Raw genomic sequence first — 19,880 nt, forward strand, 5'->3', positions numbered from 1 at the left:
CTCAGGGTACCTAGTAGCATGGTCTACTACAACAAGTATAAACCTGTTGCCTGAGGAGGTTGGAGGATCAAGGGGACCAACAATGTCAATCCCTACCCTCTCAAATGGGACTCCCACAACTGGGAGAGGCACTAAAGGTGCCACATTCTTGGAACCAACCTTACCAGAAGTCTGGCAGGTATGGCAGCTCTTACAATATCTATCTACTTCAGCCCCCATCTTTGGCCAATAAAAGTAGAGTGAGAGCCTTTCCTTGGTCTTCTTGAAACTCAAGTGACCAGCCAAAGGTATCTCATGGGCTAGTTGTAAGAACTGTTGTCTGTTCTCTTGTGGGACTACAAGGCGTTTGTAGTCTCCAGGTTCAGACTCAGTCGGTTCACTGTAGAAGAGGCCATCTTCCCAGTGTAACCTATACTTCCCAGGCTCTTGCCCATCAGCTTGAGAAGCTGCCTGGTGGCGGAGACCTTCCAGAGTTGGACATTCTCTTTGCCCCTTACGAAAAGCTGCCCTGCTAGGTCCACCTTCTGCCAGTAAAGACTGCAGCTCAGGATGGTCCTCAGGGTCCAAATCTCCAATAAGGTTGGGGCCTCCTTCTAGCTCTTCCTCAGAGTCTAGCTCAACCACACAGGGTTGTACCTCCCTCTCAGCCTCAGCTGGAGGTGGAGTTACAGGTGTAACTTTGGACAACCTAGGGGAAGTCCTTGTTGGAAGCACTGGATTGCTTGCTGCTGGCTTTTTCCTAGGAGTCTTGGGTTGCCCCTTTGCTCCTGATCTGGTTGATACTGCAGTTAGTTGCTCCAGTGGGAGAGGAGTGATTTCTGTCATCATCTCCTGAGATAACCCTCTCAGGGTTTTCTCTCTTGCAGGTTTTGTGAGCTCCTGTAACCTTTTGCTAGGGGGTCTGGGGGTATGTGACACAACTCCAAGAGCTTTGAGGTCATTACCCAACAGAACCCTACCTGGCACTTCACATTGTACACTGACAGGTATTTTTACAGCCATATCATTACATTGGATGAGAACTGGTAACTGGGGACACATCTGCACAGGCCCACCAGCTAACTTGGTGAGGCATTTGGGTGCCTTAGCAACATCCTCTGCCTTGAAAAATGATTCATCCACCACAGTTATGCTGGCTCCAGTGTCCCTAATGGCAGGAGTCTCCTGACCATTCACCTGGACACTGTCCTTATAATACTCTTTAGTATTATCTGGGATAGAGTTATAGACATCTAAATTCTGTTGTTCCCACAACCCCAGAGAGACTAAAGAAACACTAGCTGAGACTCCAGTGGGTTCATCAGCTAGTAATAGAAAGTTTCCACTTGCCATATGTACTTCCTCCTCTGGAGCGAAGGCTAAGGAGGCAAGCTGGACCCCTGAAGGTTTACCCTTACATCTGGGATCTCCTTTCACATGGTCAGTAGCCTTACAAACAAAGCATGAGCCAAAGGCTCGCTGGAATGGAGGCTTGTTCTGACCTCCTTCTGGTCTGAGACCAGGAGGTACACTAGCCTGATTTGGTTTCCCTTGTGGCTTACCCTTATAGTTTGGTTTGGGGCCCTCTTTGGAATTTGTAGTATTAGAATTCTCTTTGGAGTCCTTTTTGGGCTGTTTCTCCCCATCCTTCTTCTGAGTGACCCCAGAATCCTTGTGAGTGGCCCTGTTGGCAACCCACAAGTCAGCAGCCTTAGCTAGTTTCCGGGAATCTAATTCCCTGGAATCAGCCAAGTGTTGTCTGAGCTCAGGAGAGCAGGCATCATAAATAGTCTCCAACATAAACAAATTCTTCATACCTTCATAAGTGTTCACCTTGTAACCCTTAATCCATCCCTCTAAGTTTTTCAAACATTCACTCACCCAGGTAGCCCAAGGGGTACCATCATGCTTTTTGAGGCTCCTAAACCTCTTAAGATACTGGGAAGGGGTCTTCCCAAACCTAGCTATCAAAGCTAGTTTTACACATTCATAGTCCTTCCTATCCTCCTCCCCCATCTCCATCACCACATCAGTTGCAACAGGGGGAAGCCTAGAGAACAACCAGGTGAGTAAGTCATTTCCTGTGATGTTCTGGAGCCCATGATTATATTCAAACAGAGACAACCAATCCAACACATCCAACTTAGGCTCATACATACCAATCAATTCTTTAGGCATCCGGGGTCTTTTAGGACTGGAACTTCTAGAGGAGCCAGAGAGAGAAACATTCTCAACAGATAATTTCTTCATTTCTAAGTCATACTTGAGCTCCATTTCCCTTAGCCTTAGTTCTTTGTCAGTTTGAGCATTACGTTTCTTATACTCCAATTCTAGTTTCATTTTCTCTAGTTCAAAGTACTGAGGACTAAAGGTGGGACCTGGTAAAGGTCCAGTAGGTACAGCAGGTAGAGCAGGCAGAGGCCTAGGGGGGACAGTCACAACAGCCTCACCCTCCTCTTCTGACTCTTCCTCAGAATCATCAACATTTTGCTCCATGTTAACTTCAATACTGTCATCTACAGTTGCTGGAGTGGTAGGTTCCTCTGAACCATCACCCAGACTTTGGTTAGCTAACAATCTTTCAATCAGCTCCATTTTCTTGCCCTTAGTCAGGAGATCCTTATGTTTACAGAGCACTCTTAAACAATCAGCAGTTTTGGCTGCAAGGGACTCTTGACTATAGCTTTCTATAACTGACATGTTAGAGGTTTACTTTTATAGTGCTAAGCTTTGTGGTTAGTTGCACTAAGGTATTCAAAGCACAATAAAATGTATACTCAATACAAATCCCACCGCTGCCACCAGTGTTAGGCAGAAACCTGTGCAGTTCCCTTGGGGAACACTGCAAAAGATTTAAGACTACAGGTATAGCAGTAAACCCACTTGGTAGCAGTCTGCACCACCCAGATTTACTTGGTAGCTGTGGCTGAGCAGTCAGACTTCCCTCAAGAAGAGTTAGGCAGTATGTAAAGTATACACCATAGGTACTCAAATACAATAGCACAAGCAAACACTGACCAGAGCTTGGTTTCAAAAGTATATAGTTATTTATTTATTAAACACACATAAGTTGAAATCACTCTAGCAAAAAATATAGTAAAAACTCTTCAAACACAGTTATAATGAAAGCAGTTTCACACCCCTTACTCCTATCTAGACAACTCTAGGTTAACACCACATAATTCGAACAGAGGTGAGTGCTTAACGTTAGATGACACTCTAGTAGGTTTAAGAAAGGGATGAAAGAAACAGAAATAGGTTAAACACACCACTCTAAGGTCCAGAACACTTGCAATAGGCTCAAAGAAGTACAAAGTCACAGGTGAGCAAAAGTCACTAGGCAGGGCCCACTCTTAGAGTAGCCGGAGCGAAAATGTGTCCAAGATCACACTGTTAGTAGGGATTCAAAGTCTTGCAAAGAGTTAGAAAGAGTTTAGAGTGGCTTAGAAAGTTTAGCCAGGGTGTCCCAGGCACTCCCAGGTTCGAAAGCCGGGGGCTAAAACTACCCCGTACAGTCGGTGGCAAGGGAAGCCAGGCGGAACACGGTACCTTAAGCGGAAAGGATCCTCCGGCGGTGGCAGTTGTTCCAGGCAGTGGCAGCAAGGCTCGACGTCGGTCAGGGGAGAAGAAGTTCTCGCTGAAGAGCAGAAGAAGAAGGTCGTTGCACTGCCCGGGAAGAAACCAGCCGCGGAGTCCTCCGGTTAAAGGGTTGTACCGACTTTCGCGGTTAGGGGTAAAAGTGTGGTATTCCGGTTGCCGGGGTGCTTGGCACGGGCAAGGCGGCCACGAGATACCTCGAGAAGCGGAAAGAAGGTGAAAACTGGTTGTCCCCACCAGTCAAGGGAAGGAGCCACTCCGTTAAGAGTTCTCCTCGGTCGTCGGGAAAGGTGGTGAGACGGTTCTGCAGGGCTCCACCGGTTGGTGTCGTCGAAGCAGGTCGGCTCAGCTCTTCCCTCGTCGGATTCTTGGTCCTGTGGCGACTTCTGAAGTTCCAGTCCCCAAAGCCCTGCTTTTATGCAGCAAACCCCCATTCACCCAGCCTAGCTGTCACTCAAACATGCTAAGTGGTGAGCCGGCCGGCTCACCACTTGGGCCAATCAGGACGGAGTGCGACTTGAGTTACCAAGGTAACTCAGTCCAGGGTGCCTAAATCCCCCTCCACCCCTCCTAAGTACCCCAGACAGAGTGGCACCACTTTGGAGGGCTTCTGTGGAGAAGCCCGCCAAAAGTGGAACAAAGGGCTCCACTTTGGGTCAGAGTTACAGAGGCGAACGCCAACGCCATTTTAGAATCAAGTTTTGGCAAAGAGTCCCAACCGGAGTTATAATAATAAATATATAAACCGGCGGTATGTTTAAGGCTACCGTAAATAAATAATTAAATGTGTTAGCCTAAAACAATGGGAAATCCCATAGGGAAATATTCGCGGTCGAATATAAAAAGTAGTTTCCACTGCCACCAGCCAAAACTCGATCAGGGGGGACGGAGACGTGCCCCCTCGACTAACAGACCCTGGGGCAATCGAATTGCCCCAGCCAGTACGTCCACAATATGATGGTTTGTACTGGTTCTGTTCAGGATTCAAGACTAGCAAAGTCTTTGGTGACTTTACATGCCCTGGGAGACAGTAGTCAGTCCCAGGGTATGGAGTCTATGTTGGGGAGTCCCTAGGACACCCCTGGGTCACGGCACAGAGGGTGCTGTGTAACCCACATCACAAAAATACATGAGGCCCTATGGAGTAAAAGACCCCATAGCCCATTCAACACAAGGTTTAATCAAGAAAACACACTTCAACATGTCCAAGAGTGAGGGTAAAAGAGTCTCACTCTTGGCAGGAGAAAAAAAGAAACCCCAGAAATCCAGCAAAGCTGCTGGGGGACTCACTAGGTAGGGAAATTCAGCCCAAACAGAGAATTCTCCCTAACAACCAACAATGTCAATCCCCACCCTCTCACTCAAAAGGAACTCACACAACTGGGAGGGGCACTAAAGGTGCCACATTCGTAGTACCACTTTTAGCCATATAGCATCAAATGTGGCAGCTTCTACAATGTATGCAAACCTCTGCACCCATCTTGGGCTAGTAAAAGTACAATGAGTCTCTTTGGTCTTCTTGGAACTCAAGTGACCAGCCAGAGGGGTCTCATGTGCTAGTAGTAGAAACCTTTGTCATCTCTTGGGGTGCTACCAGTCTCCTGGAGTTGACTCAGTAGGCTCACTGTAGAGAAGGCCATCCTCCCAGTAGAGTGTGTGTGCCTCCCTGTCTCTTGCCATTCCAGCTGGGAAGCTGTTGTCTCAGACCTTCTAGAGAGGAACACTCTGTCCTCTGCTGAAATCTGCCCTACAGGGTCCACCTTCTGCAAGCAAAGACTGCAGCTCAGGATGGTCTCTAGGATCCAGATCTTCCAAGCAGGGAAGGATCTCCTCCAGTAGCTGGGTTTTCAGCCGTTGGTTCATCCATCCACACAGTTTCAACTGGGAATGGGGGTCACTGGGGTGAACTGGGACTGTCCTCTCTGGAAAGTCATTGTCTTTAGAGCAGGTTTGGGTTTGAGACCCTTTTGCTTTCCAGAGACTCTGGATTTCATCTTGGTCTCCTTCTTTCTAGAAGTGGAAGATGGCCTGTCTGCTGGTTTGAGGTGCTGGATTCTTCCCTGACCTCAAACCGAGAGTCTCCTAAGGTTGCCTCTCTGGCCAATCTTGTCAGCTTCTGTTTCTTTTTGTTGGGAGCCCTGGGGGGTACTGGAGGCTACTCCAAGAGTGTTCAAGTCATTCCCCAACAAAACACTCCCAGGTACTTCAGATTGCACACTAACAGGAATTTGTACAGTCATGTTATTGCACTGGTTGAGGGCTGGCAAAATAGGAACCATTTGGAAGTCCAGCAAGTTTAGTGGGACCTTTGGATGCCTTAGTTACATCCTCAGATTTGAAAATTCTTTCATCACCCGCTGTAATGCTGGCCCCAGTGTCTCTAATGGCAGGAGTCTCCTGGCCATCTACAAGTACACTTTCCTTGTAATGTTCTTTCGTGTTGTCAGGGAGTGTATTCTAAACATCCATGTTCTGTTGTTCCCACAGACCCAAGGACACTAAAGAAACACTAGCTTGAACTCTAATGGGTTCTTCAGCTCGTAATTGAAAGTGTGCCCCTATTATTGGAGCTGCTTGCTCAGGGATGAAGGTCAAGGAGACAGACAGGACTCCTGATGGTTTACTCTTACATCTGGGATCCCCTTTCACATGGTCACCAAACCCACAAACCACACATTTACCAAAGGTTTTCTGGATTGAGGGTTTCTGGTAACCTCCCTCTGGTTTGTCCTCAGAGATTTCTCTAGAACTGTATGGTTTCCTTTGGAATGTACCCTTATGGTGTTGTGGCCCTCTTTCGATGGTGGAGGATTAGAATGTTCTTTGCCTTCTTTCGTGTGCTTTTCCCCTTCTTCCTTTTTGAGTTGCCCCAAAGTCCTTGTGAATGGCCCTGTTGACTGTGCGCTTGTCTCTTGGGATCAATTTCTTTTGAGCCAATAAGGTGCTGTCTCAGCACTGGGGACAAGGCATCAAAAATACTTTCAAGTAAAAACACATTTCTCATTCCTTTAAAAGAGCTCACATTGTAACCCTTTACCCAGCCATCTAAGTTCTTCAGGCATTCACAAACCCAGGTAGCCCAAGGAGTACCATCTTTTTTCTTATGGTCTCTGGACATTTTTAGGTATTGGGAAGGAGTCTTCCCCAAACCTGGCTATACGTGCCTGCGTAGTCTTTTCGGTCTTTAGCATTCAACTCCATGACAGCATCACAGTCATTCTGGGGGAGCCTAGACATAAACCCATGGAACTAAATCATTCCCACTAATATCTTGCAAACCACAAACTCAAATGTACCCAACCAATCCAACACATTACCCTTTGGATCATACACTCTCACCACCTCTCGTGGATGGCAACGTTTCTTGGGACCATCAGACTGAGAAGACCCTGAAAAGGAAGCCGTGCCAAGGGACATTTCCCATCTCGTATTCATGTTGGATTTCCCTTTCCCTGTGCCATCTTTCTTTTTCTTTGCCCTCAGACTGAAGAGTCAGTTTCCTGAATTGAAGTTCAATTTTCATTTTCTCAAGCGATAGTAAATATGGGCTTATATTGTGACCCAGTGGGGTCAGAGTAGGAGGTAACTGAGGTACAGGGGAAGGCTGTGGAGGGGGGTTGGCAGACCCTTAAGGACCTTCTCCACCTTAAGATCCTTTAGGCAGGTTAGAACTAAGCTCTAAATTTTCATCCTCAGACTTCTCTTCCATTTCAATGTTGGGAGTAGGGGTTTCAGGCCTGCTTCCAGGATTTTGGTGATCGAACCTTTTGAATTAAATTATGTTTTCTTCCCTTGCAACTCAGGCGTCTTGCTTTACTCATTTCTTTTTTTACGTTTAACAAGTTTATTTAAATCTGGTTGCAACAGAGAAATTACATAGTTTTACGACTAGGTAATAACAGTGCTTCATAATAACTAACCAGCCAGTTCCCGTGAGTATTCCCCTTGTCTCTTGTCTTTAGGTCTAGTACCTTCCTACCAGGCCACTTCGGGAAAGAGGCCGGGGGTTTGGGATTTTTGTTAGGGGCGTAGGAACAGTTTTGCCAGTTGCGGTTGGAAAGTGAGTTCCGGGAACTCCCGGTCATATTCCAGAATGGAGTCTCTTCCTTGGGTAACAGTCTTTTTGCGGGGTCCCCAGAAAGATCACCTTCGGGTAAATTGGCAGTCAACAGTGAGTGATGTATTCAATGGTCTGGAGCACCTCTTTCCAGAATGTTCGCGCCACTGGGTGTTCCCACCATATGTGGAAGTACGTTCCTCGCGCTCCACATTGTCTCCAGCACTTGGGGTCTAGGAAACTCTTGAAGCGTTGTAAGCGTTCCGGAGGGAACTACCATCGGTAGAGCAGTCTAAGAGCGGATTCCTTGTTTGTAACGCATCTGGTGGCTGTGCTATTCCTAGACCAGCTGTCAATCCAGGTTTGGTCTTCTATAGAGTGGCCCAGATCCGTTTCCCATTGGGCCATGTACAAAGGGCGTGTGTCCAGCATATCCTCCTGTATTAATTTATATAGCCTCGTGATAAGTCCTCATCTAGAGCCTTCCTGTAGCGAAAGTTCTATGGGGTGAAGCACTCTCGTGGCTTCACATTTGGTCCGCAGCAAGGAAATCCATTGACGAATTTGCGCATACGTGAACCTGTCTGTTTCTATTAGGGCAAATTTGGTTTTGCATTCCTCAAAGGTTAAGGGGGTTATTGTTCTCATACAGTTGCAAAAGTGTCTTCAGGGCTTGATTTGTTTTACATGGAGAGAGTGTGACCCTTTTTCCCCACTCTCTCATGTATTTTATTGTGATTTTGAGCACTGTTTCTTTTGGTTGTGGAGTCGGACAAACTCCATAGGCATCATCTTTAACATTGTGTCACACAGCACCTTCAGTGCAGTGGCACAGGGAAGTCTCTCAGATTTCCCAAAGGTTTAAATACCTTCTCTTGGATAAACTACTGTTTCCAAGAGCAGTAAAGTGAAATTGACTTTACTTATCATTGTAACATTCTAGACCCAGCACACCCTATCTTACAAAAGAGTGCTGGGGGAGTTACCTAGTATCCCCTTTGTCTAGTTTCTCATCTAACATTTTTTATGCTACCCTTTTCGCACTGAATGGCTGGTGGCAGTGTTTTCATTTGAACTACCATTGTGTGCCTTCACCACTGGCTGCATTTGCAGCTACAGTAAAGAACACACAGGCGCCATCTTTGTCAAAATGGCCCCGGTCTTCTTTTTTCACCATTTCTTTGTGGAAAGGTCATTCTTGAGGTTTGCTCTGCGCGCCAAACCAGGTTTGGTCTCTTTGTTCATTTCGCCTTTGGCAGGGTTCACAAGTGAAACCCACCTCTTGCTCCATAGTGTCTGGGGTAGGCAGGAAGTAAGGGAGGTGCCCAAAACTCCCTGTGCTTAGTCTCCTAGGAAACAGGAATGCACTCTTAGGTGATCGGCTGGCTGGCTGTCCGGCAAGGACAGCCACCATGCTGTTTGACTGTCTAGGCTGGAATGAATGGGAGAAACCTGCATAAAAGGTGAGACTTTTTGGCTTGGAAGGTAGAGTCGACCACTGGACGAAGGGATCCGAAGAAGAACTTGAAGAGGACGTCTGCTGCCACTCCTGGACCGTTGGTTTGCCCAGTGAAGCACTGCTGCTGTGCTGAAACTCCACTTTTTGTTTCGACTAGAGAACTTTGCAAGGATGACTGATCCCACCAACTCAAGGGGAGAAATCAACTCCCAAGTAAACCACCTGGACATCCTCTCAAAGCTCGTTGCACTTCCGCTGCAGTTGCTGCTGGAACGGAAGAGCAAGTGAGAGGAACACCCGTTCGTGTGCATTGCTTTTAAGCTGGCGAAGAACTCCAGGAAGATTATCCGGACTCCCAGGAAGCCGAACTGAACAAGCCCAAACCACCTCAACAGAGTGCTGGACCCCAGATGCAAGGAAAGCCCATCTCGACAGCCAGGAACCACAGTGGTGCTGTTTGCGGTAGGCGCAAGGAGCTGAAACACTGAGTTGCCACTAGTTTGAAGATTGCTGGTTGCTGTTGGTGACCGTCCTATTGCAGTGCAGGAGTCCCCAGAAGTCCTCCCTCTTGTCCCCATGACTAAGGCCCAGGAACACCAGGATCTGCAGAGCTGCACAGGAACAGAAGTCATCTGCTTCATTTTTCTTCTAACTAAAGGTACTGTACAGTCCAAGAGAACTTACCTTGTTGTAAACTCTTCTACTTCTCACAAGCCTAACAGCTTGTGGCCCTACATTTATTCTTCTTTTTCTTCAAAGACTTCTAAAACATTATGCAAAGACTATGCTTACTTATCTGCAAGAAGTGTGTCAGCCACATAGACTTTTGCCCATTGAGTTTGGCTTAGCCTGTTTCCCTGAAAGACTCTTCTCTCCTCTGTATTGAGGGGGGTCCAAATGTATTTGCCTGCTTAAGAATATTTGTGATCTCTTGTTTGTTCTAATAACCTTTTCTTTGACACTCATCTCAGTACTATTCTAAATGCCAACAGTAATATATCAATGTCCACAGTGTCCTAACTATTGAAGTCACCTGAGGGTGTAGGAAGTATCTGTGTCATCCCCAATGGGTGTTTTGCTGATTTAGGAACGAAGTGTGTATTTTGAAGGTGTTTGTGTGTTGCTATTATCTTGCTCCCTTCTAAAGAAGGCTTATTCAAATGACCGGTAAATAAATAATTAATTGTTTTATCAAGAAACCTTGAGTATAAATGTTTACTTGGATACTTGTCACTGTGAATCTTCGTGTAACCACCCTACAGCTCACATTGACCACTCTTGAGCCTGGCTGCTCAGCCACACTACCAACCTGTGTAGTTCAGACTTCTACCAAAGGTTGGATCTTATTGCCAGGAGGCAAGGTTGTTGTAGTGCACCCAAAGGGTACTACCCCAAATCTTTGAAATCCCCATCGTGCCACTCTGGCCCAGGAGTTTCGTTGGGACTTTGGGGCCTCTCTTGGGCCCCCAAGGGGAGATGGGTTTGTAAGGTCTTCATCTGGAGTTGAATGTCCTCCTGTCAGAATGACCTCAGTCTCCTCCAATGAGTTGATTGTGCATAACTGGCCTTCAAAGGTGAAGTGGAGGGTTGCTGGGAAGAGCCAGCAGTATTTTATTTTCCGGTCTTGAAGGAATGTAAGCCCTATGCCTTTGTACTATTGCCGATCTCAGTTCTTGGTAGATTTGTATTGGAGCCCCTTGGTAGGTTAGGTCTCCCTGTATATAGCTGGCAGTCATAATGTCTTGCTTTGTGGAAAAGAACTGGACCCGGGTGATTACGTCTGGGGGGGGTGTCGACGTGGATCCCCTGCGTCTTCGCAGCCTATGGGTGCAGTCTAGGAGCAACATGGATTTGTTGCATTCTTGGAGGAGAGTTCTGAAGAGGTTGCCCATGTAAGCTTGAAGGGCTTGATCCGTGATCGCTGTTAATATTCCTCGAATACGAACGTTGTTCCTGTGGGCCCTGTTACGATGCCCTCTTGTTTGAGCGTCATGTCCTCATTCTTTTCCTCCAGGTCCTGGACATTCCTCTTTAGTTACGCCTGCTGAGCTGTGTTGTATAGGGTTTGTTGTTCTATTTCACTGACCCTCTGCTCTATCTCCTCCATCCGGTTATCGAGGCCCTCCACCTTGGACGAGATTTCCGTCATCCAATTTCGAAATTCCGGCTGTCTGCCAGGAGGGATTGTATGCCCTCTTTAGTGGCCCGATGTCCCGTTGGTCTATCTGGTGAGTGGGCTGGGGCTTGTCGAATTCTGGCTTTTTATTCTTATCGTCTGGATGTAGCATGGTGGCGATGTTCGTTGATTTGTGTTTTTTGTTGCTTTGACATTTTGGCAGGGGGTCTCCCAGTGAGTGAAACAGTGCTCTTCTTAATGGTTTCGCCCCCTATTCCTCTGCTGAAGTGCTCCCCGTGCGTGGTGGCGTGGTAGAGTGCTTTAATTGTGGATTTGCACCTTCCTAGTTGCTTGTCTATGGATCCCCTTGTGGGCCATGTGGTTAGGGGGGGGTCCACGGTAATTACGACCCAAGCCCCACAGTACCTTGAAGATAAAGAAGAAATTGTAGCTGGCTTCCATCTAGGTGCAATGTTGCAGACGCTGATTCCTGCTTCTTGGTCGTGGTGACGAAAGGGGGAAACCTTGGTGGGCTTCTGTGGCAGTACTCTGGAGAAGGGGTTGGCAGCAATGGATTTAGCTCACTTCAGCGGCTGTTGGTGGTTTTGGCCTATTTTTTTCAGCACAAAGAAGAAACAAATGATGCTGGTTGGATTCTCTTCGATTACTCAGTCCTTAGCTCCGGTGAGTGGATTTTCGGTGAAGAATTCCTGCCTCTGAAGTTCCACACGGATGCCTGCAAAGTTTCAGCCGGATTCCATCTTCGGAAGACGATGCACTAGATAATGGTCCATGTACCCAGAGTATTGGTGTTCTGTGGCCCAGGAAAGTTGCAGGAGGTCGGGGATGGCCTAAAATAAAGGTATTGAGGCTAGTTGGTCCTACCAGCTTAAGGCAGGAAGTCCTTGGTGTGTCTTCCTGGTTGATTTGAAAACTGGGTCAGCAGAGCTGCAGGTCTTGATGCTTCTACGGCCCTGCAAGCTGCTACTGGAGTCTCTGCTAGTCTTCTGCTTTGGATTCCTTCTTCCTCTGCCTGTAGTCCCATAATCCTTGCCTTACATGCTAGAACCCATTTGCAGCCAGGCACACCCACAGACAAAGGACCGTGAAGTTTTGGGCTCCTACCTCACTTCTTGCCTTCCCCGACACACTGGAGCCTGGGTGGGCTTCAGGGCTGAAGCCCGCCAAAGGCAAAACTCCCAAAGGGCTGAAATCTACTCTAAAGGATGGAAAAAAAGCCCACAAGGAACTGGCAAACGAAAAATGGCAAAAAAGAAGACGGGGGCCATTTTGAGGAAATTGCCACCCATATGTACTGTAATGCAGCTGAGAAATCAGCCTGCTTGTAACCTGCACTAAAGGTAGTAAAAAGAAACCACTGCCACCAACCATTTAAGTTAGTCAGTGTAACAGAAAGTTGCGTGAGGTGTGGGAGGAGTTGCAATGTAACCCCCAGCACCCCACATAAGGTGATGTGTGCTGGAACCACAAAAGGAAAGGTAAGGGACAAGTTATCTTACTATTCTTGGTAACTGCAGTTCTCTCAAGAAAAGGTATTTAAACTTAAATAGAAGTCCATGGGACTCCTTAGTGACACTGCACATAGGGTTCTGGGTGTCACCGAGCAAAAACCAGATGCCTGTATTAAACATATGGAGTTTAGCAGAATCCATAAAACAGTAGAAATAAAAACGCCAGTCAGAGAAAAATAATGGGTGAGTGGTAAAAAGTTCCACTCACTCAGGAGATAGATTAAAATATAAAAAAAAGTTGAGCTGGGGGTCTCTCAGCTTAAAGGGATATGCACAGAAACGTCTCCCCAACAGAAGGTATAGTTTTCCAAATAGTCAAATGTCCCCTCTTTGTGCATAGTGTGTATAAACAAATGTGATATTTCCAGGTGTAAAATGATTATTCATACTTCTGCAAGGGATTTTTAAGCCATACATAGGTGTTACCCTGCCTTGCTCAGCTGCTCTGTAATTGGCACTACTCTGTTGCCCCTAACATATTGTTAATTTCTATCCTCTGCAGAGCCCATGGAGATGCCCAGCATGGCAGGAAAGCATTGCATAGAGCAGTACAGTGCACAACAGACTACCCAGAACATGTCTGTGATATGCTGCTCATGTTGGAGAGGATGGAGGGTATGGCGCTGAAACAGTTGAACTTAAACCAAATTCATTAAAATAATCCCACATTCATAATGAAGTAGTGAAATTCTGTGCCTTAATATTTCAATTTTCTTTGGTTTTCTAACACTACGCACTGTGCTTCAATGTTGTTTGAATTCGAAGTAGCTGGTGTATTGTGTTCTTTATAATTGTCCTGTGTAAATTCTTTGCAGTGCTAGATTTTGTGAAATGCTCTCCTTAGTGGTGCCTTCTGTCCTTGCCTTTATTTTTGTTTTCTTTTGTTCTGTTGTATTTTGTTTTCAAAAGCACTGTGAGGAATTGTTTAGGTGCACAAGGTGACCATAGCGCACAAGATATATATCCCTTTTCCTTAAAAAATTTGAACATCTGGCAGCACACCATGCTCTGCCCAAGTTCTAATTCGAAAACACATGCACGCCTTCCCATAACTCCAGGCCTTTCTCTCTGCTTGAAGGGATCACATTTCTTTGAACCGTGGGGGTTATGTTATGTTACTTTGCATTTATATAGCACCTTATATACCACTGGTATGGTCTGAAGGCGCTGGTAGGTTGAACGCCCTTGGGAACCGAAGTTCAAGTCAGTAGAGAGAGTAGAGAGAGTCAAAGGTGCGTGTGAGCACCGGATATGTGTGCAGCTGGTGTGGCATTCGTGTCATAGCTGCTTCTTAGCGGTAGGTGTGGTGGTTGGGAGGTCAATAGTATGTGTGTGTTCTGGCAAGAATTATCCAGACCGATCATGGCTGCGTTACGCCTGAGGAGAACGCCTGGCTGGGGGGGGTGTAACCAGCAGTGTTTAGTTAGAGTGATGGGGAGTATGAGGCAGATGTTGGTATGAGAACAGCTATACCGAATGGTGTCATAGTATCGCTGTGTTCTATTTGAGTGGTGGTGTAAAGAAGAGAGTAAGCGTGGAGATGTGAGTATGGTGGTTTACTGTAGGTGCTTGAGATCGCGCCCACTCCACTACTTCCATGAACTTCATCCGTTCCATGTACTCCAACTGTTCCATGCATTACGACCGTTTCAAGCACTCAGACCATTCCTTTCAGTGTTCTTTCAGACATTCCATGCCCTCCAAACCATTTCATGTACGTCCCGTCACTCTGTGCACTCCCATCCGTTCCATGCACTCCCATCCGTTCCATGCACTCCCATCCGTTCCATGCACTTCAACCATTTTATGCCCTCCACCATTTTATGCACTACTCCCGTCATTCGTTCTAGCCACGTTATCCTTTGTCCATGCATCATCCATACACCTAAGTCATCTTCGCACTGATACTTTTATTCGTTCTACCCATGTTATCCTTACTCCATGCATCATCCATCCACATACGTCATCTTCACACGTTCCATTCACTTAACTATTTGTACCACTTCCCTCGTTCCACCCACTCCACTAGTTCCCCCCACTTCGCTGGTTCCAAGCACATCACCCGTTCATTCACCTACTTCATCCGTTCTACCATTTCACCCGTTCCACCTACTTCACCCATTCTACGTCAGTTCATCGGTTCCATCCACACCCTTCATCCGTTCCATCCACACCCTTCATCCGTTCCATCCCCATGCTTTGCCCGTTCCATCCCCATGCTTTGCCCGTTCCATCCCCATACTTCACCCTTTCCATCCCCATACTTCACCCTTTCCATCCCCATACTTCACCCGATATAGGGCGTCCACTTCACCCGTTCACCCTATATAGGGTAGACTTTCAAGACTTTGGTACAGTGACGTTATTAGGGGCACTGTCAAATCCCGCTATGCCAGAGTGGTGGTGTTATATACACTTCTAGAATCAACTTTGTACCGAGAGGAAATTAGGCACACTTCTAAAATCAGCCAAGGCTTGTTAATAGGCACACTTCTAGATGCAACCAGGGCACGCTATCAGGTACAATTCTAAATTCCACCAAGGCACGCTATTAGGCACACTTCTAAGCTCAACTTTGCAGAAATAGGATAATAGGCAGCCAAAACAATTTTGGTGTGGGGATATTAGGCAACCAAATTTAAATTTGCACAGTGAGGATATACAACTAAGGCGCACTAATGGGCACACTTCTAGGTAAACCAAGGGCACGCTATCAGGCACACTTCTAAATTCAACCAGGGCACGATATTAGGCACCCTTCTAAAATTCCACTTTGCACGGAGAGGATTTTAGGCGCACTTCTAAATTCAACCAAGGCGCGCCGATAGGTACATTCCCAAATTCAACTTTGGACAGAGAGGATATTAGGCAACCCAATTCAACTCTGCACAGAGGAGATATCAGGCACACTTCTAAATTCAACCAGGGCGCTTTATTTTGCACACTTCTAAAATCAGGCAAGGCACGTTATTAGGCACACTTCTAAATTCAACTTTGCACAGAGAGGATATTAGGTGCGTTTCTAAAATCAACCAAGGCGTGCTCATAGGCACACTTCTAAATTCAGCCAAGGCGTGCTCATAGGCACACTTCTAAATTCAGCTTTGCACAGAGAGCGTATTAGGCACACTTCAAAATTCAACGAGGGAACGCTATTAGGCACACTTTCAAAGTCAACCGGGGCACGTTAATAGGTACATTTCTAGAGCCGACCAGGGCATGTTATTAGGCACACTTCTAAATGTAACTTTGTACAGAGAGGATATTATGCATACTTCTAAATTCAGCCAAGGCGCGCTAATAGGCACACTGCTAAATTCAACTTTGCCCAGAGAGGATAATAGGCACATTTCTAGATTCAACTTTGCACAGATAGGATTTTAGGCACATTTCTAGATTCAACTTTGCACAGAGAGGATAATAGGCACATTTCTAGATTCAACTTTGCACAGAGAGGATTTTAGGCACATTTCTAGATTCAACTTTGCACAGAGAGGATAATAGGCACATAGGGTGAAGGAATTGCTTTTGATTACTAGAGTTCTCCCCTCAGCCTCCAGTGCTTCCCTTGCCATACACTCTGCTTTATGTGATTTATTATTTAAGTGAGAAGGCTTAAGAATCTGTTCCAAGTGTATATTAATGTTTTCAGTGTCTCAACATCCAAGGATTCCTGGAACTTTCTTACTCGAAAGCAAAATTTGAGCAGACCTTACAAACACCCATAGTCGTGGTGATCTGTCATTTCCGAATATGCCTACCAGTTAAGTGATGACCCCACAGTTTGTGGAACACTTAGTCTTCAAAGGTTGACCTGGCAGTATCTTTTCAGTTTGTTAGTCGCACCGTATAGCAAATATCAAACCTTCAAAAGTTTGAATCAATTGAGGCTCCAGATTCACTGTTATATTTCTGAGCAACTACACTTCAATCCTGTTTTGCAGTGTTAGGTTTTTTTTTTTTACAAAAGTTACTGTCTGTGACAGAACTTCGGAAAGCCCACATTAGGTGAACACATTACACTTCTTAGGTTTGGCCTGAACCACACAAGGGTTTGGTAGAATGGCGAGCAGCCAGGCTTATTCTTAGGAGGGAGGAGGGCTGTAGTGATGTACAAGGAAGTCTGAGCATACACTTAGTTCTAGAAAACACTGATAGACTTAGAAGTTATATAAAAATAGTTATTATATACACCTAAGGTACACTGTTGTAACTTTCAAGTCAAGTAAGTACTATAACACAGTAAAACAATAGAAAAACACTTGGCAATAATCTTAGATTAGTAGATCACAGTTGTCACATTAGAATAGCTTTTTCATTAACATATCGCATAGTAAAACCATCTGAAACCTATATACAAACATTTCCAAACTCTTCTAACTTTTAGTAACTTTGTTCCAGCATGTCTTAAATAGCCCAACCCTGCCTTATGAGATTGAAGATCTCTGAGCCCAAGGTTGCATGCAGCTAGCTGTTTTCACACAGTTCATTCTATGTTCTAGTTTTTAATGGTTCTATGTGCTCTTCTTTTTAATTCACACGTTTGCACTCAACCACATTGAAGTTGTATAGACTCACCACCACCACACTGGAAACATTGGTTGCAACACAGCTCCTATAGAGTTCGTGCAGGGCCGCATGTTGTAACTAGGTTGCCCTATCTTATTATCTCATCCCAAGTTCACACATTTAGTGTTTTTATTCTCATTTTATCCTCATCTACGTCAGACTTTGGCCCTGAGGAAGGCGTTTCAAATTTCAATTCACGCCGAAACATAGGATGCACCTGCTTCTGTAACATCCAATCTAGCGGGTGAAAGATGGCTGTTTTTAATTTCTAAGAGCCTCTCCACGTAGACCCCGAGTAGAGTCTTAATATCTAGCGCAACTTTGAGCGCCCTTGGTTTCCGGGTGCTAAATAATTTGCATCACCCGGCAGCAAATGGAACAATTACAACTCTAGATATAGACCTGCTATGAATGCTATAAAAGCAGTGTAACTGTATCAAATGAATCTGTGCATGTTAAATTGTTCCGTGCCAATATCTTGAAATGCTTTTGTTTTGTAATTGCATTTCAAGCTAATGTGGAGTCAACATTTTGGAAATATTATTTTCTTATAATTTTCTCTTTTATTCTATGTATTTGAATTGTGTACAATAAATTGTGATATAGATTTGTCTATAGGATTGAACTGCACGTGCTTCACAGTAGTGCACTTAGTACTAATTTATATACTATCCTCATTAAAATATAGAGTGGGAGATTGCTCGACACACTAGACAGGGACCCGTTCATATATTTGGTTGTCAAGGGTCCACATACTAGTGATTAAGACTAGACTGTACACTACATACCCATTTGGGAATGTTCGGGTAGGGATGCTCGTATATAGAGATAGGATGCAGCTAATTAATTTGACTGACATACCTTAAACCCCCTTTTTTCCTGTTGGGACACACTTCTTTGTACTGCGGATGAGATCCCTGCAGTGGGCCCTCAAGATGCAGTGGTCACAGTTCTCTGGCAAGATGTCGGATCCCGTTCAGATTCCTCTCTCGGTCTCCCAGGATCTTCTGTGGTGGGCCAACAAAGGGAACCTGATGAGGGGGGAACAGTTTTGGCAACTGTGGCCGGAGGTGACGGTAGTGACGGATGCTTCCCTCACAGGATGGGGCGCTCATGCCAACGATTTGACAGCCAGCGGTCGTTGGTCTCCATCGGAGTCCAAACTCCACAGGAATCTGTTGGAGCTGAGGGCCATCAGGCTAGCCCTAAAGGCTTTTCTGCCTTCTGTACGGGGGAAGAGTGTCCTGATCATGACGGACAACACAGTGGCCATGCATTACCTCAACAGAAGAGGTGGGGGTAGGGTCACTCCCATTGTGCAGAGAGGCAATGCAGCTCTGGTTCTGGGCCATCCAGTAGGAAATTCCGATCTCGGCAGTTCATCTGGCCGGAGACAAATGCAGCAGCGGACGCTCTGAGCAGGCAGAGCTCGATCTCTCATGAGTGGGAGTTGGCTCAGGAAGTCCTTCAGGAGATCTTCGTCCTTTGGGGAACCCCACAAGTGGATCTCTTTGCCACCAGTGTCAACCGGAAGTGCAAGAGATTCTGCTCAAGGGAATTTCCTCCAAGAGGAGCCACGTTCGTGGTGGATTGGTCATTCCCTCTGTTCGCGTTTCCTCCAGTCCTCATCATTCCTCAAATTTTGCAGAGGTTACAGAGGTTCGGTTGCCACATGATCCTCATTGCTCCAGATTGGGCCAGGAGAGAGTGGTACCCGGACCGTCTAGAAATGCCCATCTGCCCTCCACGCCGTCCTCCCTACTGAGGGGGATCTGCTCTCGCGGGGTGGGGGTGGGGTGGGGGCGGGTGGTGTCAGGTTCTCCATCTAGAGGTCAAGACTCTCAACCTTCACGCTTGGCATCTGAAAGGTTGAGGTATAAGGATTTTTACCTCCCGGATGACGTGATGGAGGTGTTGCTTTCGGCCAGTCGGCCTGCAACTAAATCCCTGTATCGTTGGCATAAGTTCTGCGACTGGTGCAGAGATCACAATGTTGATCATTTTCAGTGCTCCATTCATATGGTTTTGTCTTTCTTACTTTCTTTGGCCCACAGGGGCCTTCAAGTGGGTACCATTAAAGGTTACCTGGTGGCGCTGTTTATCTTAAAGCGCTCGTCCGAAGAATCTTCTTACTTTAAGATTCCTTTGATTTCTCAGTTTCTTAAAGGACTGACTAATGTATTCCCGCTATCCCCTTTCCAGGTATCGGTTTGTGATTTGAATTTGGTTTTGAAATTTCTCATGGGTGCTCCGTTTGAACCTTTGCACTCTTGTCCTTTGAGATTACTGTCCTTCAAGACTGTGTTCTTGGTTGCGGTTACTTCCGCTCGCAGAGTGAGTGAATTGCAGGCACTTTCATCTAAGCCACCCTTTACTGTGTTTCACAAGGGCAGGGTTGTACTGCAAGTACGTCCTTCTTTTCTACCTAAGGTAGTATCTGAATATCATTTGAGTCAAAAGGTGGTTCTTCCATCTTTCTACCCTCCTCCTCATCCTGGTAAGGAAGAGGAGCGGCTCCATCTTTTGGATCCTAGGAGAGCTCTGAGCTTTTACATTTCTAGGATGTCCAGG

At 46.1% G+C, this 19,880-nt stretch overlaps 1 protein-coding gene across 1 annotated transcript in view; it reads left to right on the forward strand.

Annotated features, from left to right (window-relative positions):
• Nucleotides 1-19,880, forward strand: part of SART3 (spliceosome associated factor 3, U4/U6 recycling protein) — a 559,753-nt gene that overhangs the window by 363,158 nt on the left and 176,715 nt on the right. Inside the window, exon 13 of the mRNA XM_069619464.1 lies at nt 13,243-13,355. Coding sequence (XP_069475565.1) covers nt 13,243-13,355 — 113 coding nt within the window. The remainder of the gene's footprint in view (nt 1-13,242; nt 13,356-19,880) is intronic.

This window comes from Ambystoma mexicanum, chromosome 10 (assembly GCF_040938575.1).
Source record: "Ambystoma mexicanum isolate Mex_15411 chromosome 10, UKY_AmexF1_1, whole genome shotgun sequence".
Taxonomy (NCBI): domain Eukaryota; kingdom Metazoa; phylum Chordata; class Amphibia; order Caudata; family Ambystomatidae; genus Ambystoma; species Ambystoma mexicanum.